The 23,848-nt window shown below is 38.0% G+C and overlaps 2 protein-coding genes across 6 annotated transcripts in view; one reads left to right on the forward strand and one right to left on the reverse strand.

Moving 5' to 3' along the window:
* WDR17 (WD repeat domain 17) overlaps positions 1 to 776 on the forward strand; it is a gene marked incomplete at both ends in the record, with an annotated part of 69,447 nt that extends 68,671 nt beyond the window's left edge. For all 5 annotated transcript variants that reach the window (XM_080710605.1, XM_080710606.1, XM_080710607.1 and 2 more), the window contains one exon: positions 657 to 776. In XM_080710605.1, coding sequence (XP_080566731.1) covers positions 657 to 776 — 120 coding nt within the window. The remainder of the gene's footprint in view (positions 1 to 656) is intronic.
* Positions 777 to 2,669: 1,893 nt separating this feature from the next.
* On the reverse strand, positions 2,670 to 22,381 carry SPATA4 (spermatogenesis associated 4; the record flags this gene model as incomplete). The annotated part of the gene is made up of 7 exons (XM_080710230.1): positions 2,670 to 2,791; positions 15,066 to 15,182; positions 20,258 to 20,478; positions 20,584 to 20,702; positions 21,111 to 21,240; positions 22,038 to 22,183; positions 22,307 to 22,381. 7 exons carry the CDS (start codon positions 22,379 to 22,381, stop codon positions 2,670 to 2,672), a joined length of 930 nt encoding a protein of 309 aa, XP_080566356.1.
* Between the last annotated feature and the right edge of the window lie 1,467 nt (positions 22,382 to 23,848).

Raw genomic sequence — 23,848 nt, forward strand, 5'->3', positions numbered from 1 at the left:
TTCTGGTTTAATAATCCCACAGTTATTTTGGCATAGGGCAAATGGTTAAAATACTGAAGTATATGTATTTGCTTACTTATTGTTAAATATTTTGTTTTTAAACTTGTTTTTCTTTTTTTTCTGGACTGGGGATTGAACCCATGGACATTTTACCTCTTGAGCTATACCAGCCCAATTTTTATTTTTAATTTTGAAAAAAATTATTTTTATTTTTAATTTTGCTAAGTTGTTGGGGCTGCCTCATACCTGCAATCTGCTTGTCTCATTTTCCCAATTACTGGGATTGCAGTCAGGTACAACTGCACCCAACTTAAACTTTATTATTATTATTGGTGCATTGTAATTCTACCTTATAGTGAGATTCAAAGTGATTAATTACTACATGCACACAGCATCACAGTGAAGTATACCAAGTCTATTACTGGGCTATATGATTTTATAAAATAAGTTAACTTTGTGGAAATCAACAAATTAACAAAAGCTTTTTTTTAATATTTTGTAGCAGATAAAAAAAATAAAAATTCTCTCAACTCTTAAATTTCTCTTTAGCATTGCCTAGATATCAGTGTTCTTATTGTAGTGATTCTGCTTCTAGAGGCATAAAATAGTGCTGCAAATTTATAAGCTAATCTCTTCTCAACTTTCACTGTATGCAGGGACCTGTATTTTTCCTTGAAGATGGGAAATCTGCTATCTCATTGAATGATGCGTTGATGTGGGCAAAGGTGAATCCATTTTCGCCTTTGGGAACTGGAATACGACTCAATCCATTTTAATAGAATATTTTTCTCCATTCTTAAGTTTTTTTAAAAGAACTTTTATGGGTTAGTATTACCTTAATCTTGGTTTTTCCAAGAGCCAAAGGTTGGGAGGAGGATTGGGGATTGGGAAAGATGGGGAAAGCAGTTATTTTATTAATTAACTTCATCAATAAAATATTTATATAATTTAAAGGAAAATTAGGTGTCTCCTTTGTAAATCTCAACAGCTACATTTAGGATGGAAGTAATATTTAAATTATAAAAGGCTGAATATTCTAAAAAAGCTTATGAGTTTTACAAAGCATAAAAGTTACCAAAATATATTATTGAAACATATAAAATAGTACATCACTTAGAATAGCTATTGGTATACAGTTCTTAATGAATATTTGAATTACTGAATATGATGAAAGATCAAAATGTAAGATGTATACAATTGATATTCAGGTTAATAAACAACCATATTGTCTTCTATGAAATATATAGAAACCACCAATTTTATCTTATACTTAAGTTTTAATTTATAAATTTAGTAATTATCAATAAATGGATATATATCAAAGCACTTTTGAGTTTTATTTTTTAAGAAAGAAAACATACCAGTGTTTTCACTAGAAGTTCAACTGTCCAGTTGAACGGGTAGAAGTTACATAAACAAATTTAAAAAACAATGGAGATGATAAAAGTAAAATATAGTCAAATAATATATGATAATTTGATAATAATTGACTGTTTAAGAAGGTATTTGGTATGCATGAATATTAGTTTTGATACATGTATTTAATATCAATATTTATGTAATAAATTTTATATTGACTTCCTTTAAAACAATTTGATGAAAATTATTTTCAAATAAATTTATGTAAGCTAATAGGATACTAGTTGAAATTTTGAATATATTATATAAATATAATTTTAAAAATATTTTTTAAAAGTATAATAAAGCTGTGCTGGGCGTGGTGGTGCACGCTTGTAATCCCCATGCTTGGGAGGTGGAGACAGGAGGATTGCGCAGGTTCGAAGCCAGCCTCGCTGGCTTAAGAGACCTTGTTTCCAAATAAAAATATAAAATAGGTCTGGGAGTGTAGCCCGGAAATAGAAGGGCTTCCAGGAACCCCAGTACCACCAAAAAAAAAAAAAAAGTATAAAGCTGTGAACAGCTTAATATGATACAAATATTTCAACTGGCTAGAATTCTGAGTTTGAAATTGTTGAAATTAATGCATATCAAGAATAGTACTTTGATACTCAATTGATTTCCTCACAGAATTAATAATGTAGATGTTTCTGTCTGGCTAAAAAGTGAGCTTGTATAACAAGAATAATTGTGGCTTTTGTTATCTTTAAACTTGTTTCATTAAAATGTTTTTAATCTTGATAAAACAGCTCCCTAAACCTAAAAACATAAATTATCCATGTATGTATCATGCTTATCACATTAACCACTTTTAACTCAAAAAGACAATAGGGAAACGAGGCATGGTGGCACATGCTCTTAATCCCAGGACTTGGGAGGCTGAGACAGGAGGATCGCAGATTTAACAAGTAATGAGACTCTCATAAACCTAGTGAGACCCTGTCTCAAAATTAAAATAAAATAGGACTTGGGGTGAAATGCTCCTGAGTTCAGTCCTCAGTACTACACACACACACACACACACACACACACACACACACACACACGTGCACGCGCAATGGAAAAAAGGAAAAACTTCATATCATAGTAACTTAACTTCAATTCCCTGAATAACCATTCTTCCAGTTGGTTGGGAAGGTTCTGTTGCTGTGAAGAAGCTACTTTAGCTCCTAGAACACGAAATTGTTTCCTTCTGTCAAAGATACAATTCATCCTCAAGAATTTCTTGAGGTTAATCACTTTAACCAGATTTTCTAACTTCATTTCTTAATTCATCGTGTGAGAAGTCCTAGAGAATATTTAATATTTCCCACAATCTCCGTAGGTTCCACAGGAGTCTTGGGAACTTTTACCCTAATCAGGACATGAGTGATTAGCTCTTTCAAAGGATTGACTAAAAAACCAAGAGAAAAAAAGAAGCAACTATTTAACTGTTTACCCAAACATAATCATTTTCTATGGATTTTTTTAAAACTATCAGAGACTTTTTAAGACCTTCTCCTAAGGAACTATATCTCATCAGTTAAAATATTCTTATAAAGTAATGCTCTAGATTGTCCCCCTAGAGTGCAAGGCGGCAGGTAAATTATCTATATCTAGTTAAGATGTCATTTGAATTGGATCTCAAGTCAGATGAAACTGGATTCTGGATATATTCCTAAAAATTATCTATCATCAGATTGCTTGAATCTTTCTTCCTAAATATTATCTATTCAAAAATGTAAAATTTAAGAAGAAAGTCTCTGGGGGCAGAAATGCTAATAAAACATCTGAACTGTTGAAAAAAGCAGAGAAACTTAATACATGGCTGGAAACTTACATGCATGTTATGAAATTCAGTGTTAATAGTATTCATCTTGGAAGTCAAACAAGACTGTTAATGACATAGCATTAAAACATGACTAATTCCAGCTGAAGAAAAATTTGCACATATGAATATGTAACATATTTACCAAGAATATATAAAAATATATATCTTTGAAAATATCAATTTGCTCTTCTTTCCCTTCAATAAAAATACGGGAGCCAGAAAGACGTGGTGGCACATGCCTGTAACCAATACTTGAAAGAGGCAGAGATAGGAGGCTTGGAGGTTCAAGGACAGCCTCAGCAATGTAGCAAAACTCAGCAACTTTGAGAGACTCTGTTTCCAAACAAAACATTTAAAATATAAATGGGTTGAAGTTGTAGCTCGGAGGAAGAAAGTCTCTGGGTTCAATCTCCAGTACCACAAAATAATTAATTAATAAGGGGGCCCAACACCAACTGGTAAAGATTTTTTTTTTTTTTTTTTTTTTTTTTTTTTTTTTTTTTAACAATTTTTTATTGAACATAAATAGTATACATTTACACTATATTTGGTGCCCTCTCCCCCCGCCCCCATTTTCTCCCCCCCCCCCACCAATGGTTGGCCAGGTTAACCATGTCTTATTCATAATTTTACACATGTTCAGGTGAAGATGCTCCTTAATCAAGATCGGCCTTTCTCCTCTCCTATCTTTCCATTAAAACTTAGCTAGTATTTCCCCTCTAATATCTGGGGTCCTACTGGTATCCTTTGTGTTTTCTAGTTTGGGCATATTAGAGGAAACATGTGTATCTTCTCCTTCTGTGCTTGGCTGATCTCACTTAACATGATGCTTTCCAGGGCTTTCCATCTTCTTGCAAATGATAAAATTTTGTTCTTCTTTATGGCTGAATAGAATTCCATTGTGTGTATTTCCCACAGTTTTGCTATCCATTCATCTGTTGATGGTGATCTGGGTTGGATCCATATTTTGGCTATTACAAATTGTGCTGCTATGAACATAGGTATGCATATGTTGCTGTATTTCTCTGAATTCAACCCTTTTGGAAAGATACCCAGGAGTGGTATAGCTGGATCATATGGTGGATCTATTCCCACCTTTCTTAGGAATCTCCACACAGATCTCCATAGTGGCTGAACTAGTTTGCACTCCCACCAACAGTGTAAAAGAGTTCCTCTTTCCCCACATCCTCGCCAGCATTTGTTGTTGTTTGATTTCTTTATGCTTGCTACTCTCACTGGGGTTAGATGGAATCTCAGTGTAGTTTTGATTTGCATCTCCCTGATGGCCAGTGATGAAGAACATCTTTTCATGTATCTATTAGCCCTTTGTATCTCTTCTTTTGTGAAGTGTCTATTTAGTTCATTTGCCCATTTCTTGATTGGGTTGTTTGTTTTGTTGGTGTAGAGCCTTTTGAGCTCTTTGTATACTCTGGATATTAGCCCCCTATCAGAATGGTGGCTGGTAAAGATCCTTTCCCATTCTGTAGGCTTCCTCTTTAGGTTATTGATAGTTTCCTTTGATGAGAAGAAACTTTTTAGTTTAATGTTATCCCACTTGTTTATTCTTGCTTTAATTTCCTGAGCTTTGGAGGTTTTGTTGAGAAAGTTACTGCCTGTGCCAATATGTTGTAGTGTTGAACCTATGTTCTCCTCTACTAACTTCACCGTCTCAGGTCTAATTTCTAAGTCTTTGATCCATCTTGAGTTGATTCCTGTGTTAGGTGAGATATAGGGGTTTAGCTTCATCTTTTTACAAATGGCTAGCCAGTTCTCCCAGCACCACTTGTTGAAAAGGCTGTCTTTTCTCCAGCGTATGTGTTTGGCCCCTTTGTCAAAGATTAATTGACTAAAGATGTGTGGGTTTGTTTCTGTATCTTCTATTCTAATCCACTGGTCAGTATATCTGTTTTTGTGCCAGTACCATGCTGTTTTTACTACTATTGCTCTATAGTATAGTTTGAAGTCTGGGATTGTAATGCCTCCTGCGTGTTTCTTGTTATTGAGAATTGCTTTGGCTATTCTAGGTCTTTTCTTTCTCCATATGAAGTTCATGATTGATTTTTCTAGGTCTCTGAAGAATGTCACTGGTATTTTAATGGGAATTGCATTGAACCTATAGATCAGTTTTGGCAGAATGGCCATTTTGATGATATTTATTCTGCCTATCCATGAGCACGGGAGATCTTTCCATCTTCCAAGGTCTTCTTCTATTTCTTTTTTTAATGTTTTATAGTTTTTGTTGTAGAGGTCTTTTACATCTTGGGTTAGGTTTATTCCTAGGTATTTTATTGGTTTTGAGGTTATAGTGAATGGAATTGTTGTTTTTGTTTCCTTCATTGTGGATTCGTTGTTGGCATAAAGAAAGGCCACTGATTTCTTTAGGTTGATTTTGTAACCTGCGACTTTGCCGAATTTGTCGATCAGCTCCAGAAGTCTTTTGGTTGAGTTCTTTGGGTCTTCCAGGTAAAGGATCATGTCATCTGCGAATAAGGATAATTTCACTTCCTCTCTTCCTATGTGGATTCCTTTGATTTCCTTCTCTTGTCTGATTGCTGCAGCAAGAGTCTCAAGGACTATATTGAAAAGGAGAGGTGAAAGTGGGCATCCTTGTCTTGTTCCTGACTGTAGCGGAAATTCTTGCAGTTTTTCCCCATTCAATATAATGTTGGCTTTGGGTTTGCAGTATATTGCCTTGATGATGTTGAAGTACTTTCCTTCTATCCCAATTTTTTGCAGTGTTTTTAACATAAATGGGTGTTGGATTTTGTCGAATGCTTTTTCAGCATCTATTGCTATGATGATGTGGTTTTTGTTCTTGGTTCTATTTATGTGGTGAATAACATGTATTGATTTGCGTATGTTGAACCAGCCTTGTTTTTCTGGGATGAAACCGACTTGGTCGTGATGAATTATTCTCTTGATATAGTTTTGAATGCGTATAGCTAGTATTTTGTTTAGAATTTTTGCATCTATGTTCATTAAGGATATTGGTCTGTAGTTTTCCTTTCTTGAGGTATCTTTATTTGGTTTGGGGATTAATGTGATACTGGCCTCATAGAAGGAATTTGGAAGAGTTCCATCTCTTTCAATTTCCCGGAACGTGTTATGAAGTATTGGTATTAGTTGTTCACTGAAGGTTTTGTAGAATTCAGCTGGGAACCCATCTGGGCCTGGGCTTTTCTTTGGTGGAAGAATTTTTATTGCCGTTTCTATTTCTTTGGTTGTTATTGGTTGGTTTAGGCTTGCTATGTCCTCTTGGTTGAGTGTAGGAAGGTTAACTGTGTTTAGAAATCTGTCGATTTCATCCAGGTTTTCAAATCTATTGGAGTATAAATTTTTAAAGTAGTTTCTGATAATGTTTTGAATTTCTTCACTATCAGTGGTGATATCTCCTTTTTCATTTCTAATTTTGGTAATTTGAGTTGATTCTCTTTTTCTTTTGGTTAGGTTGGCCAGGGGTTTATCAATTCTATTAATCTTTTCAAAGAACCAACTTTTTGTTTTATTGATTCTTTGAATTGTTTTTTTGTTCTCTATTTCATTTATTTCTGCTCTAATTTTGATGATTTCTCGTCTTCTGCTGGCTTTGGGAATGGATTGTTGCAGAATTTCTAGATCCTTGAGTTGTTTCATTAGGTTCTTTACTTGGTGGTTCTCCATCCTTTTTATGTGGGCACTCAATGCGATAAACTTTCCTCTTAGTACTGCCTTCATGGTGTCCCATAGGTTTTGGTGGGTTGTGTCTCTGTTTTCGTTTGTTTCCATAAATTTCTTTATTTCTTCCCTAATTTCTGCTCTTACCCATTCGTCATTTAGTAGTGTATCATTCATTCTCCATGAATTTGAATACTTTCTTTCGAGTTTCCTGTTGTTGATTTCTACTTTTATTCCATTGTGGTCTGAAAAGATGCATGGGATTATATTACATTTTTTGAATTTGCTGGTATTTTCTTTGTGTCCCAGGATGTGATCTATTTTGGAGAAGGTTCCATGGGCTGCTGAGAAGAAAGTGTATTCTGTAGTTCCTGGTTGAAATACTCTGAAAACGTCTATTAGGTCCATTTGGTTTATGGTTTCCTTTAGTTCTAGAGCATCTTTACTCATCTTTTGCCTCGAAGATCGATCCAGTGGTGTGAGAGGCGTATTAAAGTCTCCCAGAATTATTGTATTTGGGTCTACTTGGGATCTTATGTCCAGAAGGGTTTGTTTTACGAATGTGGTTGCACCCACATTTGGGGCATAAATATTTACTATCATTATATCTTCTTGGTGTATTGTTCCTTTTAATAAAAGGAAGTGCCCTGATTTGTCTCTTTTGATGTGTTTTATTTTAAAGTCTGTTTTGTTGGATATCAGGGTTGCTACCCCTGCTCTTTTTCGGTCACTGGTGGCATGGTATATCTTTTTCCATCCTTTCACCTTCAACCTGTGAATGTCTTTGGCTGTGAGGTGAGTTTCTTGCAGACAGCATATGTTTGGATTATGTTTCCTAATCCACATTGCCAGTCTATGTCTTTTGATTGGTGAGTTAAGTCCTTTGACATTAAGTGATATTATTGAAATATGCTTTTTGTTTTCTGCCATTTTGTGTTCTGTCTACTCTTGGGTGTTGTGATCTTTCTTCTTTACTTAAATGGCCCACTTATTAACTTCCTCGCTTCTCTGATTCTGGAGTCTGCTTCTTTTTTCTTCCTTATGATTTATTTCTTTAAGAATTTTCTCTAGTGTTGGCTTTGAATTCATGAATTTTTTGAGATTCTGTTTATCCTGAAAGACTTTGACTTCCCCATTGATCTTGAATAGTAGTTTTGCTGGGTAGATTAATTTGGGCTGGAAGTTATGTTCTTCCAGGGTCTGAATCACGTCATACCAGTCTCTCCTAGCATTCCTGACCTGGGTTGTATAGTCTGGGGTGATTCTTATTGTTTTGCCTCTATATGTCACCTGTCCTTTTGTTCTTACTGCTTTTAAGATTCCTTCCTTGGCCTCTATGCTGGTCAATTTGGTTATTATGTGGCGTGGAGTGGTTTTTCTTTGGTCCTGTCTCAGTGGAGTTCTGTATGCCTCCTGTACTTGAAGATTCAAGTCTCTTTCCATATTTGGAAAATTCTCTGAGATTATTTCCTTGAAGATATTACATATGCCCTTGGTCTGTACCTCTATCCCTTCCTCAATGCCTATTATCCGTAAATTAGGGCGCTTCATATTATCCCATAATTGCTGGATGTTTAGGTTTTGTTGCTGTAAAGATTTCTGTATATCGCTGACTGTGTTTTCGGTTTGGGATGTACTGTCTTCTAATATTGATATTCTGTTTTCCATTTCATCTAATCTTCCAGAGTTTCTTTCTATTGCTGTCTTCATTTCACTTATTGCCTCTTTCATTTCATTCCAGACCTCTTTCTGATTCTTTTTTAGTGTTTCTATTTCACCTTTAACCTCCTCTATACTTGTTTTAAAACCTTTCATCATATTGAACAACAAGATTCTGAACTCCCCTTCTTGCATTTCTAGTAGGTCAGTATTCGTGATTTCTGCTGTCTCTTCATAACTCCTGGTTCTCATATTTATAGTGTTCTCTGTCCTGTTTTTCTGATTTCTACCCATCGTTCGTGAGTAATGTGTTTAGTCAAATCTTAATATTAGGAGTTTAGGAGTGTCGGCCAGTCAGCAGAGCCTTTCCAGTGTTGAAAGTGGGTGATGTGGGAGGAGCTGGGGTGATGGGTAAAGGAGTCAGATTAGGTGGAGGATATGTTAGGTTGAGAAGGACTTTAAGTATGATAAAGTAATAACTTGCTATGAATGAGAGAGAGTTAACTACTAGGACTCTTGTTGTTAGTAGAGTAGTTATGGATATAAAAAATACTTTGAGTTTTAAACCATGAGGTATATTATGGGGAAAAGTTTTGGGGGAGAAATGTATGTAGGTTAGTGTGGGAAGGTTTGTAAATAGGGATGCTGGTAGGAGCAGGCAGACATAAAAAAAAAAAAAAAAAAAAAAAAAGAATCCGCTCAAGATACCAAGACTATTATGTAATCCAAGAAAAAGGAAGGTAAACCAATCAAAGGAGGAGAATGAAAGAAAAGGAAGGAAAAGGGAAGAAAGAGGAAAAAGGAAGAGGAATAAAATAAAAGGAACTAGCAGCCGTGTGAAATAAAGAAATAAGGCAAACTATCCAATGTATATATATATAAAACAACAAGTTAAAGTAAGAGAAGTTTGGATTAAAAGAAGAAAGAAAAAGAAAAAAAAAGAAAACAGCAATAACCATACTAAAACAAAAGCACTTTAAAAGCAAAAGAAAACATAACATCCACATTAAAAGTAAAACAAACAGTCCTACTTATTTACGCATATGGGGTCAGGTCCATATAATATGTGTGTATCTGATTGCTTGGTAGCTTTCAGGATACCGTCCAATGTCTCTTAGTTTTCTTTGTACTCTATTTTTATCTTCTTAAGTCACTCTGGGTGTTTGGACACCTTTTTCTCCTTTAGCTGCTTTAGGTTTATGTGTCCGGGTGTCTGGTTTCACTGTTATTTGATTCTGTACAGTTCACAGATTCTGCGAAATTCTAACCTGTGGTCAGCACATCTGCACTCACCACCCTCGCCTCCAGCCTGTGCTTCCCTACAGCAGGGGTGGAGAGTGACTAAAGTGTAATTGGCACTTCCCCCTGAGGTCCTGAGCAGATTTTGTGGCCCGATGGATTTTCTTGTGTCTCTGGAAATTCCAGCTGGGCTAGCCAGGTGTGGTCCCAAGATGTGCCCTGGGCAAATGAATGCTGGTTCCTGGGTGGCCACACTTACTGCCAGAGCTCTGCCTATTCCAAGAGTGCAGGCTGGATGCCCTGTTAATACTGGACCCTAGTGAGAGTGGGTGCAGCTGTCTATTGCTGCTGGTATGTTCTTCCAAGGTGTATTGAGCTGTGTTCTCACTTAGAACTAAGCATCTGGCTACCAGGAGGTTGGGAATACCCCGCGGTGGGCCAGGGGTGCAGGGTAGGTGCTCAAGGTTCCAGTGTGCGGTGTCCAGCAATGGTCTCTGCGTCCCGCGGGACGTAGAGGCTGGGGGTGCCCCAAGGAGATTTCCGGGTCTCCCAGTGCTTTTGCAGCCTGGAGGGTAGGCTCTGGCAAGGTGGCAGGGGTTAGCCACAGAAGCAGGCTCCAATTTAGGAGGGCAGTGTACAGGCGCTGATTACTAGTAGGGGACAGGCAGGAAGCGCGAGGAGAGTGCTCTGAGGCTTGAGCCCGTGGTGGGGGTTTGAGACTGCGACTCCGCACACGCTAGGACCCCAGTTACTAGGGCGCCCTCAGGTACCTGTCTTGGTGCAGGAATCCGTGTGAGTCTCTGTGCCGATGTGATCCGGTCGCTGGTGGGCAGACAGAGTTCTGGAGGGTGCTGCTCGCTGCTTAGGATGCGGTCCTAAGTCCGTTTTTATTCCCGGATTATCTTGCCGTGGAAATATCGGGCAGGCAGCTCCTTGGACAGCTGCCAAAGCAGCCCGCGGTTCAGCGTTCTGGTCCGCGGTCAGATTGTATCTGCAGCAGGTCCCGTGTCCGATCTTTGTTCTTCTTGTTCAAGTTCAGGGTTCCGCCGAGGTACAGGATGTGTTTTGGTTCCTGGTATGTATTTGTTTTGTTGATTTAGACACTGCTTTCTCAGTATTTAAACTTTATTTACTTCAGCTACTGAGAGGTGCTGTGTCCCTCAGTCGCCATTTTGAAAAAAAAAAAAAAAAAAAAAAAAAAAAAAGATTTTTTAATTTAACCAAATGGATTGCTGAACACCAGAACCAAATTCCAATAAAAGCATTATTTTTCCCCATAACTTCTTATCAATGTGGGGGGCATATATTGTTTAAAAATGGTTTATAGTAAAATTATTCACAGAAATGAACAAAATTTTCTTTGAGCTAAAGTGTAATAAAAATCATCCAAATAAATTATTATTCATGAATGTGATATATAAATATACAATACCAGGCAAAGTAGAAACTCATTTTCTAATAAGGAAAATATGTAATACTAAGGAAGGCTTACTGTTCCTACAAGATTTATGGGAAGGTACTTACTAATCATGGTGAACTATGTTTAACTGTACCTTATGCTTATTTTTGTTCTGTACTAACTGATTTTGTATCTTCAACAGTACTTGGCATAGGTGTTTAATAAATGATTGTTGCGTTGAACAGAAAAGAAATACTCTTTAGCCCGGTTATGGATAAACACCACTTTATTATTGAAATGCATCCAAGATGAAGTGATTATATCCCCATAATATGGCATGAGATGGTGGTGTCACTTCTTCAAAGCCATTTTGACAGGTGCCTTTCAATGTTTCTCTTCTGTATTTTTGATAATTCTCATTTGAGATAAACAGTATTGATTTCCAGGTTGCTTCACATGAATTTCTTTATGGGGAATGCCACTATCACCTGTCTTTGCTGGGATATTTAAATAAACAAAATTAAAATTAATTTGTTCTATTAAATATTTACACAGCAAATAGATATAATACATACGCATATGTATAGAATGGTTGGCAGACTAAGCACAGGTTAAATACGTGGTAAACAGAATATTTAAATCACACATTATCGTAGTCGTGGATTAGAAGAAAAATCATCTGAATGTCATGTCACCCGTCTCCAAAAGTCATCAGCAGTGCTTAAAAATATCCGGGGCTTATTTTGGTGCATCTGATACTGAATATGACTCAACTATTTTTAGATGTTGCTTCAGAAAGCAGCCGAGGCAACAGCAGCATGACTTTATACTTAGGTTTGGCAAATATATGTGACTCCTAATACAGTTTATGGAACTCTGATTACACTAAGGCCTCCATCCTGGCCACCCACTCTAGGTCACTCACTTCTATTGTGAGGAACCAGTGAGAACTAAAAAAATGTATCTTTTGTTGACCCATTATTTTGCTAGGCACTGATTTAGGTATAAATATAGAGAAACTTAAGAGTTAAAAAAAATTGAAGCAAAGATAATGTGCTGCTTCATGGAAGATTTCCCAGTGAGCAGCCTGGTTGCCACTGTGCGCAACCTTAAGTGGTGAAATTGAGTTCCTACATTCTTCTGCTCTTGCCTTTTCTCCCACTAACTTTCAATTTATGGTAGCCAACCTGAACTAACCACTGAAACAAATGAAATGGAATCCCTTTAATGAATTTAGAAAAAAATGATTTAGTGCTAAACAGAGTTGTTCTCATCTGTAGAATCACCAAAATTGAATTCACACCATTCGTTAATTCCATGTGTGTCTACTAAGAGAAGTCAGGTATCTGGAATGGGCGTGAGGAAAGAATGAAAGTGTGTGCACCAGCCCTTTCTGATAAGCCCCGTCCAGGGAAAGCTCCCCGCCCCCATAAACCCATCAATCATTTTGAAGAGGAGAAAGCCGTTGGAGTGAAAAGGAATCAGCATCCGAGCATCATAGAAGAGAATGCAGAAGGAATGAAATGGAGGAGACTCTACAGGAACTGATGCATTATTAAAATCATAAAAGAAAAGATTCATTCTATCTGGAATCCTGAGGTGGTGATGGCATACAAATTTTCTAAGCACTTATGTGAACTTTGAAAATTTTCCAAAAGATAACAGCAGTTAGGAATTCAAATCGCAGCAAGCATGGTTTTTGTGTACATATACAGACACACACATACACACACTCACACAGTGTGCTACTAGAGATTGAACCCAGGGGCCTTCTGCCTTTGAGCTACACCCCCAGCCCTATTTTATTATTTTATTTTATAAGCTTTTATTGGTGCGTTATAGTCTCAGTTGTGGAGGGCCTCGATAAGTTGCTGAGGCTGCCCATGAACTTGTGACTGATCTGTCTCAGCCTCCTAAGTACTTAGATTAATTACAGTGTGTGCCATCATGCCGGGCCATTTTATCTATTTCTTACATAGGAAGAAAGCAAAACTGTGACTCATTACCAGTCCTTCACACCTTTTCATTGCAGGTCCCCAATCCCTCCCATCCTAGTCAGATCTAATTGGCCATAGGGGAAAGAGATAAGCAAGTGAAAAAAATCAAAACTCTCCCTGCCATCTCTATCCCAAGCCCCTGTGCCCATCTTAAGCTCTTCTCCATGCTTATCTTACCCCAGGTAATCTTCCACTCCACTGGAACTTTTATGGCGTATGTCAACAACAGAAGGAGACAAAGGCAAGCTGAAAGAGTGCATTCCCAGAATCTGAAGGTGAAACTATACAACACAGCCTATAATCCCAGTAATTAGAAGGCTGAGACAATAGGATCGCAGGCCCACAGACAGCCTCAACAAGTAGTGAGATGCTCATAAACCTAGTGAGACCCTGTTTCAAACTAAAAATAAATTAGGGCTGGGAGAATAGCTCAGAGGTAGAATACCCCTGTGTTCAATTACCAGTACCCACACGCACATACACACAAACGCATGAGCATGTGTGCTTAGTACTATATGCCTCGGTTATATGATGAGCTAGAGGGATTTTGGTGGATTGAACTTTTGTTTGGATATTAAGAAGTGTGCTCTGAGGAACACTTGTTCTACAAGGCCATAGCCAAAAATTAATAGTAATATGTTATAAAATTTTGGAAAACACCTCGTTCTTTAAAAGTATACTAAAAGCTCTGAAAAGTCCTAAGGCTAAAAAATGGATTGACGTGGAATTGCTCTACCAAGACCTGATGTAAACAAAGACCGTTCCACCCCTATGAAGTCCTTTTTAATACTTAAGTAAACATGCTCTGGAGCAGATGCACAAATAGTTTTCTCTAAAGCTCCTGATAATATTTTAGAATTTGCAGTAGGGTTGCCAGATAAACTACAGATCACTTAAATTTAAATTTCAGATTTAATTTTTAGTGAAATTTTGCTCCAACATTTGTCTTCAAAATTATTTGTTTAAGCTAGGTGTGATGGTGTACACCTGTAATCACAGTACTTGGGTGGGAATCTGAGACAGGAAGGTTTCAGATTCAAGACCAGCCTCAAGATTCTTAGCAACATAGCAAGATCTTGGTTGGTTCAAAACAAACAATAAATAAAAATGACTGATGGTGTAGCATGGACACAGAATGCTCCTGGGTAACACACACACACACACACACACACACACACACACTGTTGTGTTACCCTGTGCTTTTACTTGCTAAACCTGTCAACTAATTTGTGAGTCATAAAATCTCTTTGGCAACTACACAAACTTGTTACTATAGGGAAAAAGCCCCCTTAGACAAGAAATAAAGCAAGTGTGCATGACTATGTCCAGTCATACTTATAAACACAAAAACTTCAATTTCACACCATTTTCATGTGTCAGAAAAATTTTTGACATGTTCTTCAACCATCAAAAATGTAAAATACTTTTTATTTTTTTTTACTACTGAGGATTGAACTTGGGTATTCTACCTCTAAGCTATATCCTCAGACCTTTTTTAGATTTTTTTTTAAACAAGGTCTCACAAAATTGCTGGCGTGTCTCACTAAATTGCTAAGGCTCTTCTCAAACCTGTGGTCCTCCTGCCTCAACTTCCCAAGTACTGGAATTATAAGCATGTGCCACCACACCAGGCTTGACTTACTGAGTTTTGAGCCTGCCAATAGCTTCATTTGGTTCAGACTCATCTACTTACAGATAAATGAGAAGCTCGATATATTCAGTAGCAGCCAGTGAGAGGTGGCAGACTACAGTCCTCTCCACAATCAGTGCATCACCATATATAACTGAATACATCGTTTTTGACCAAATGTTGGCCTTGTCCAATATTAACTATTTTTTTTAAAACTTCAGTTGAGTAAAGTAAGATAAAAATACATCCATTTAACAGGCAGAAAGAAGCAAAACTTACGTAAAACAGGAGCCACTCTCTCCTTGGAAACCTTTGGATTGCATTTGCGCTTAGGACTTTGGAAAGGAAGGTGATCAAGAGTGACTACTCCCACTGTTGGCTTGACTTCAAACCACTCTAGAGAATACAGACATAAAAGTTGTTTCTTCATTATCATAATGGCCAATGCCAAAATATAGCACCACAATTAAAAATTAGGCAAAATATTTAAACATTTGGTTTTCGTGTTATAAAGTGGTATGAACACATAGGTTAACAGCCTACACCCCCAGACATGCACATTGTTCAAGGTCTTCAATGCACAGAGTAGTTATTTTTAAAAAATACTCTAAAGGTAATAATCTTTATGTTTCTATTTGTTTTTGACACATTTAATTCAATAACATATCCAAGAAGGTGAACAAATCGGTTTAATTCATTCCAATGAAAACTGGAACGAAAAAAGCAAGGCATTATCACCCATGCCAAGAAATGACATATTATCAGTACCCCCAAGCCCTCTGCTGTCACTCCCAGACAGTACTCTAAAAAGGAAATGCTTTCCTGACTGCTTCATCGTGTTAGTTTTACCTATTTTTATTTTACATAAATAAAATCATCCATCACCTATTTCATTTTGCAAACATACTATAAAAACAGTGGCTTAAAATTATTCTCGCATTTCTTTCTAACTGATCCTACAAATTGCAAGACTTGGGCAAATTCCCCTTGCTTCTAAAAGTCACTTCCTGCTCTTCACTGAGGCTGAAAAAGTGTCTAAGATCATCTTTCCTTATGCCATGTTTTGTGAGGGCTAAGATCAGTAGCCTTCTAAAAATACAGTCATCACTAGTCATTCCTTTGGCAAGTAGTGAATAAGTTTTTACAATCAGCAGTACCAAGAATCAAAACAGAAAAATGGGTACTGCTTAAGAGTCAAAATGTTTGAAGCCGGGAGTGTTGGCGCACGCTTGTAATCCCCGCGCTTGGGAGGCAGAGACAGGGGGATCGAGCAGGTTCGAAGCCAGACGCACTGGCTTAAGAGACCCTGTTTCCAAATAAAAATATATATTAAAAAAAATAGGTCGGGGAGTGTAGCCCGGAGGTAGAATGGCTTCCAGGAACCACAGTACCACAGAAAGAAAGAAAAAGAAAGAAAGAAAGAAAGAAAGAAAGAAAGAAAGAAAGAAAGAAAGAAAGAAAGAAAGAAAGAAAGAAAGTTTGAGGTGGTTGTGGATAAAGAAGAGGTGTGTTCAAAAGAAGGCATCAGATATACATACAGTTTAGCCCTATGCAAAGATGGGCTTTTAAATATAAGAATAAAACAAATAGATATACATACAGTTTAGCCCTATGCAAAGATGGGCTTTTAAATATAAGAATAAAACAAATAATGAGGTCTGGTTTGTAGTGTTAAAAAATACTTGAAAGATTAAAATGCTAGGCAACAGAAGACTTGAAGTGGCTGTCACGAAAGGATCGAGTTGTACTATCTGAGGTTCTTAAGAGTTTGAGGGAGTAAAAATATTATTTTTAGACTAAGATAAATGTGTATGTTAACACGTCTAGAGTAACACTAAAAGAAGTAGAAATTTAAATTTTTCAACATTGACGCTGGAAAGTCTTTGGGAAAACATTCAGCCCAAAAGAAAAAGAGATGCTAGAAAAACAAGAATCAGAAAGAGAACAAATAAAAGCCTCAAAATAATATGCAATGTTATATTTACATCTGAATGCAAATATAATAATAGTATCTGTAAATTAATAATAGTAAAAATCTCTGTAAATGCAACAAGAAAGGTCCGTGCAACCAGATACATCATAGAACAAATTCAGCGACTCTGTAGTATGGACACTTAATTATAAGGTAATAGTAATTAGGACAGTATGAGTATTGCAGTGGCACATATGTTGGCAAAGCTGAATGGAGAACGAAAACACAAGAATCCTCTACACGGAACCTTGAAACACGAGTGGGTGTGCCCATCAGTGGAGAAAGGACAGACTGTTCAGAAAGTAGTGCTGAAACAGTTGCTTCTTCCTACGAATTGCAGATGAATGAAGCGCTTTAGCTGGGCATGAATGAAGCGCTTTAGCTGGGCATGGTGGCACATGTCTGTAATCCCAGTACTTGGGAGGCTGAAACAGGAGGATTACAGGTTTGAGGCTAGCCTTAGCAACTTGATGAGACTCTCAACAACCTACTGAAACCCTGTTCCCAAACGAAAAAATAGAAGGTAGAAGGCCTTTGAGTTCAATCCCCAGTCCCACAATCATTGCACCAATTTAAAAAAAAAAATCAATTAGAGAAATAGTTCTAGCGCTTACACGCCACCCTTCACAGAAATTGCCATGAAGCACATGTACAAACTTAAAAATGTTTGTAAGAAACCTGAAAGCAGCCGGGCGTGTTGGCGCACGCTTGTAATCCCCGCGCTTAGGAGGCAGAGACAGAAGGATCGTGCAGGTTCGAAGCCAGCCACGCACACTGGCTTAGGAGACCCTGTTTCCAAATAAAAATGTAAAAATAGGTCTGGGAGTGTAGCCTGGAGGTAGAAGGGCTTCCAGGAAACCCCCGTACCACCAAAAAAAAAAAAAAAAAAAAAAAAAAGAAAAAAAAAAGAAAGAAACCTGAAAGCATTAAAAAAAAACAAGACAGAATACACTCTCTTGTGCCAGCAAAGCCTAACCAGCAGCATTAGGTCACTTTAGAAACACTGAACTTGTAAAGGAAACAAACAAAAAAAGTTAAAGGCTCCACTTAATCAATTTAAATATAGGAGGATATATAATGTAATGGTATAAACAGTATTAAGCATGAAGTTTGCACCCATTTTTAATTTCTGCCATCACAAATTATCGCAAATCTTGTGATTTATAACAATAGCCATTTTTATCTCAGGAAATAAGTCCGGGTCCTCTGCATGGCATCTCAGAAGGCTGACATCTAAGCACTAACATGGCTGCATTTCTCCTGGGAGCACCAGAGAGGGAAGTCCTCACAAGCAAGCTCAGGGTGTTGGCAGAATGCACTTCCCTGCATTTGTGGGACCGAGGTCCCTGTTTCTTGGCTGGCTGTCAGCCTAGGACAGTCTTTGCTGTGAGAAGCTAGGCCACACGATTTCTAAAGTTTTCCATGTCCCCCTGGCAGCAACGACTGGCCAAGCCCTATCCATGACCCTTCAGTCTCTCTTCTCTTTCTGCTGAACTTTTCTAATTCCAGCTGGACACCGCTCTCTACTTTTAATAGCATATGTGACTAGACTGGATATATCTGAATACTCCAAAATACACATTTAAAGTCCGTATTTAATTACGTCTTTAAAGGCTTTATTTGCAATATAATGTAATACATTCATAGGCTTTGGGGCTTAAGGCATAGCAATGTGGGGACGCATTCTGGCTACTATAAAGTTTGAGAAGATAAATGATATTAAATTATATATAATATATATGAATGAAGTTAAGAATTACATGTAAACAGTGTGCCTAAATAAAACTGTGTGTGTGCGTGTGTGTTTTACAGGAGGTTGAAACCAGGGACCTTCTACCTCCAAGCTACACCCTCATCCTATTTTATATTTTGTTTTGAAGCACAGTCTTGGCAAATTGCTGAAGCTGTCCTGGAACCTGGAATCTCCTAACTCTGCCTCCCTAGTACTAGAATTACAGATGTGTACCACCATGCCCAGCAATGAAACTGTGGCTGGGGGAGTAATGGAGATCGAACCCAGGGGCATTCTATTTCAAAGATACAGCCCCAGCTGTAAGGTGCTGAGGCTGGTCTTGAACTTGTGATACTCCCTTCTCAGCCCCACAAGTACTGGGATTACAGGTGTACACCACTATGGGAATTATTAAAAAGGGCAGCAGGACAGTAATTACCCATGGGGAGAAGTGTGGAGAGCGCAATCAGTGAGGGACACACAAGGCCAGCGAAAGGTATAAGTCATGTTCCATTTCGTAAACTGCATAAGGACACACAAGTGTTTATTCATTGTTACTAGTCCTCTCTAAGCTGTTCACACACATATACATGTGGGTATATAATACATTCACAGCAAAATTCTGTTGTTTAAAATCTTAATGTACAACTCCACAAAAGAACTAGTAACATGAATTCTTTCTTTACTCATAAATTCATGCATAGAGCCAGAGATCACAAGGAACAGAAAGAAGTAAAACAGGAGATGAAAAACCAAACATCGTAAGGAAGAGAAAACCCCCAAATATCTCTTTCAAACTTTTGGGGGAGGAGTTAAAGTTACTGCTTTCCTCTCCTTCTAGAGACCAGAGAGAAAAATGGCTCTTCAGAAAGTGGTACATTCACTAACATCAAAGTCAATCACGAAGCCAAACCATAAGGAGGGAGAACGGAGGATGAGGAGGGAACTGTGGAAGGACTGAATGAGTGATGTGTGCATGTCTGCCTCTACCATCCTGTACCCCATCAAGATGTATGCCTACAATGCACCGATAAAATTTTTAAAAAAGAAAGTGGTGTTCAAAGAGAAGAGAAATCCTAACGACTTATATTTGCCTCATTTCTTGAATGATCTGCAGATATGGGAATGATGAGCTTTCTGAGTGTCTGAAATCAAGTGAAATAAGATTCACGGCATGAGTGGTGTCCTGAATAAGTACTAGAAAAGCGAGAGAGAGAGAGAGAGAGAGAGAGAGAGAGAGAGAGAGAGAGAGAGAGAGAGAGAGAGAATATTAATGAAGAAATATGAGTGTATTTTGCCAGCTGCCTGGGACCACTGTAAAGGAATGTGCTTTGACAGTTATCAGTTATTCCAGCATCACGTCTGGAAAATTGCCATGGGAAGGGTAACCCTGACCATACTCTAGACCACATAGAAAATGAATCCTAGTAATCAGGCTTTTCCTAAAGAAAGAATATATATCCCGATTCACTCTTAAACATTCAGATTCTCTTGAGTTACTTGATATGTGAACTTCCCTTAAAAGTTCACATGAATAGATTGACTTTTATCTAAAAAAGAAGCATCTATATCCTATGTTAAGATGCTTTCATCACAGTGGATAATTGTAAGCCACTCCACTGATGATCATTCTACTGCTAACATAAAAGACGTCTTTTCCCATTTAGCCAGTACAGCAGAAATGGGGCCACGGCCGGCCTTTATTTCATCTGTGCTCAACAATACCCTCATTGCGAGAACTCAGCTGAGTTTCTAAGGAAAACTTACTTGGATTCAATTTTCTGCTTAATTTTCTTTGCAACATGTGTAAAAGGAAGAGGAACTCTATTTTACGTTCATTGCTGAGTTTGTTGGGATTGCTGATTAATTCTGATAGTCTAATGTTATCTTTAATAGACTTGGAAGCTGTAGACCTGGGAACCAGGGGCAAATTCATCTGGTAACTATAGTCTGTGAAATTTACAAGGTCATCCTGGATACTTTTAATTCTGGAAATAAGAAAGAAAATATTGTTGATGAGTCGCATGTTAGTAACAAAAGATAAGCAAAGGCTTCTCATTAAGTTGTATCACAAAAAAATTCAAATAACTTACACTCGGTGTGTTAATAAAGTGTAAACCTCTTGTATTAATATTTCAGGAACTCCAGCTTTACAATGAATTGTTCCATGGATAAGTTCTTTAGGTAATTTAAATTTTTTTCTTGCTAGAAACTTTAATAGTAGAAAGAAAACATTTTCATCATAAGAAATTCTATAAAAATCACTAATAACTATGGATTTACTTTAATTCTTATTTTATCTCTCAACTAATTTTCTGGTGCTTAACATATTAATCATCAAAGATAACACATTTTTATTCAGCAAGGAAAACAACCATTATATCCTTCACTAACTGGTGAGTCTGTTACTATGGAATTACTATTTATGACATAAACAATTGAAATATAATAAATTTGATACATGGAATAAATTTCCAAGTCAATAGCAAAGTATCAGTGTAATATTACAGCACAAAGTCACACACACACACACACACACACACACACACACACAGATATCCATGACATTTGTAATGTACCTTTTAAAAACAAACTTAAGAGTAAATGATTACTAATTTACCTTCTCTAACTGTGCCCAGTTATCCAACTTGACTTTTAAAGAGGTTCCATTTTCAAAGGATGATATTTTAAGGTCCCAGGGATAATATATACAGAATATTTCTGCAATCAGGAAGCCATTTGAAAAATCCCTGATCCATAACAATAGGAAATTAAATAAAGTGTAGTTAATATTTCTGTTAGTGTTATTTTATAATTAATACTGATCTAATATTCCAGACAGAAAAGATGTTGTAAAATTTGATCATTGCACCAGAGAGACTTACTACAGACTAGCATTTTCTAAAATTATATACACATCAAAGGCTTTGATGTTGTTTTAATGAACCCAACTTATTAATTCGTATTAACTTTAACAAGCTCTCCAGGTGATTCACACGCATCAAAGTTTCATATCCATCTTTGTAAGGAATCCTGAATGCTGAAATTAGTAAACCAGGGTCCTTCCTTCAAAAAACCCCTGCTCTTAAATTCTAACGAATTCAGTTGGAATTCCCTGAGCAAATATTAACTGCCAGTTACGCAGCATCTTTTAAAAATCCCTGATAAACTTCGGAGCAGAAGCAAATTCTGAAGGAGTGACCCTGGTTATTACTGATGTCCAGTGTCCCTGAAGAAGCAGCCTTGATAATTTTTTTTCTTTTATCTTTTTTTTTTTTTTTGTAATACCAAAGCATTGCATATTAGCTTAAGTATACAGTTTAAAGATTGGTCGAATAAAAAAAAAATGAAGAAAACGCTTCGTCATATTTTTCTTAAGCCTAGCTCCCTAAATGTTTTCCTGTGTTTTGTTTGTGCTGTGAATGGGCGAGTCTTGGTCTGAAACCTAAACCAGGTCGGGGTAAACAATCCGAGGCTCTGGAGCCCCCTGGCCTAGACCCGCAGGTGGAGAAGGAGAGGAGGACTGGGCTCTAGGCTTGCTTGGCACCTGTTGATGTTCCTGGGGAAGAAGCTGAGATTCAGGCCCTGGAGCCAGCGCAGAACAGAACAGGACAGGCGGGAGTTCCTCGGGGGATGCGGATAGGCGAGTAACTTCTTAGGCTTCCGTTGGATCGGAGTTGCTGGCTTCGGCGGCTGTGGCTGCGGCTGCCTCTGCGGTTGAGGCTGCGGCTGCGGCTGCGGCTGGGGCTGAGGCGGCGGCTGGGGCTGCAGCGGTGGCGGCGGCGGCGGCGGCGGGGGTTGCGGCGGGGGTTGCGCCGAGAGTGGCGGCGACTTGGCGGAGGCTGCCGCCGGCTGCGTTAAGCATCCTGCATTCTGGCCGGCGGCAGCCATGACGCTTTCTGGGTTTCCACGGCAACCGCGGCGGTGGGCGGGGCCTACGGGTCTCCGCCTCTGCTGGGGGTTGAAGGGTACTGGAGGTTAGCAGCATCCGGCTCTGGTTTTGGACAGTCTGGAGAGCTTAAACTTTGGGCAGAGCTTTTCATCTCAGTTTTAATTGGGTAGCAATCAATTTAGAGCTTTATTTTTTCTACTGATTCGTGGCTCGAAATTTTGTATTTTAAATATCGTGGTTTCTGCTCAGGCAAAGTCCTGTGATCAATCAAGCATTTTGAGGACCAATGTGAGAAAGCTCCAGGGGGTTTGTTTGGGAATTGGAAACGACAGGAGTTTTAAAATGCGAAGGGAAAATTTTGTTCAAAATTTAACATACCAGTTTTCTTAATTATTACATCATGCATTCATAAAAATTACATAATATATGAAAACTGTGTGTCTGTGTGTGTGTGTGTGTGTGTGTGTGTGTGTGTGTGTGTGTGCGCGCTATTGAGGACTGAACCTAGGAGCATTCTACTTCCGAGTTACAGCCCCAGCCCCATTTTTTTACTCTTTATTTTGAAACAGGGTCTCATTGCAGAGAGCTGAGGCTGGCCATGAACCTGCGATCTTCCTGTCTTAGCCTTCCAAGTACTGGGATTACAAGCGTGTGTGCTGCTACATACTTTCTGAAAACAATTTATGGGTTAGATTTTTCACACTTCACCAATATGCCCTATTATGCATAATTCATTTATTCATTCAATAAATATTGAGTCTTTTCTATATGCCTTGAATTGATCTAGTCACTTGGGATTTATCAGTGAAAGATGCAGGAAAAAAGGCATAGTTGCGCATGCTTTTAATCCCAGCATTTGGGAGGCTGACATTGGAGGATCAGGGTTCAAGGACAGCCTCAGCTACTTAGGCCCTTTGCAATTCAGTGAGACCTTGTTTCAAAATAAAGAATAAAAAGTGGGGCTGGGGCTGTAGCTCGGAGGTAGCATGCCCCTGGGTTCCATAACTGGTACAGAAAAAAAAATGTAGGAAAAATAGAAAAAAGTTAAAAGTAGAGTGATCACGAACGACCATAAATTAAATATTTTAATATACTTTTATTGATGCATTATAGTCTCGTGTTATAATGTAATCATGTAAAATTAAAGTAAATCACTTAAATTTAAGTCAACTTAAATAAAATACAGTGCCACTGGGCACAGTTTGATTGCGCAGGAGCCCTGCATGGCTTGTGGCTCTACTTCCAGACACCACAGATGAAGCACTTTGCCATCACTGCAGGAAGTTCTGTTTGACAGTCCTACACTCTATACCTTTCCAGGGTAGAAATATGTTAGGACCAATGATGGAACAAATGGGACAAATAACAAGGCTTGGGAGAGCCTAGAAAGTCTTCTCAGAGGAGGTGACCTTTGTTTTTTTTTTGGGGGGGGGGTTGGGGTTTTTTTGGTGGTGATACTGGGGTTC

The sequence above is a fragment of the Muscardinus avellanarius genome, assembly GCF_963383645.1.
Source record: "Muscardinus avellanarius genome assembly, chromosome: 14".
In the NCBI taxonomy this organism is placed as follows: domain Eukaryota; kingdom Metazoa; phylum Chordata; class Mammalia; order Rodentia; family Gliridae; genus Muscardinus; species Muscardinus avellanarius.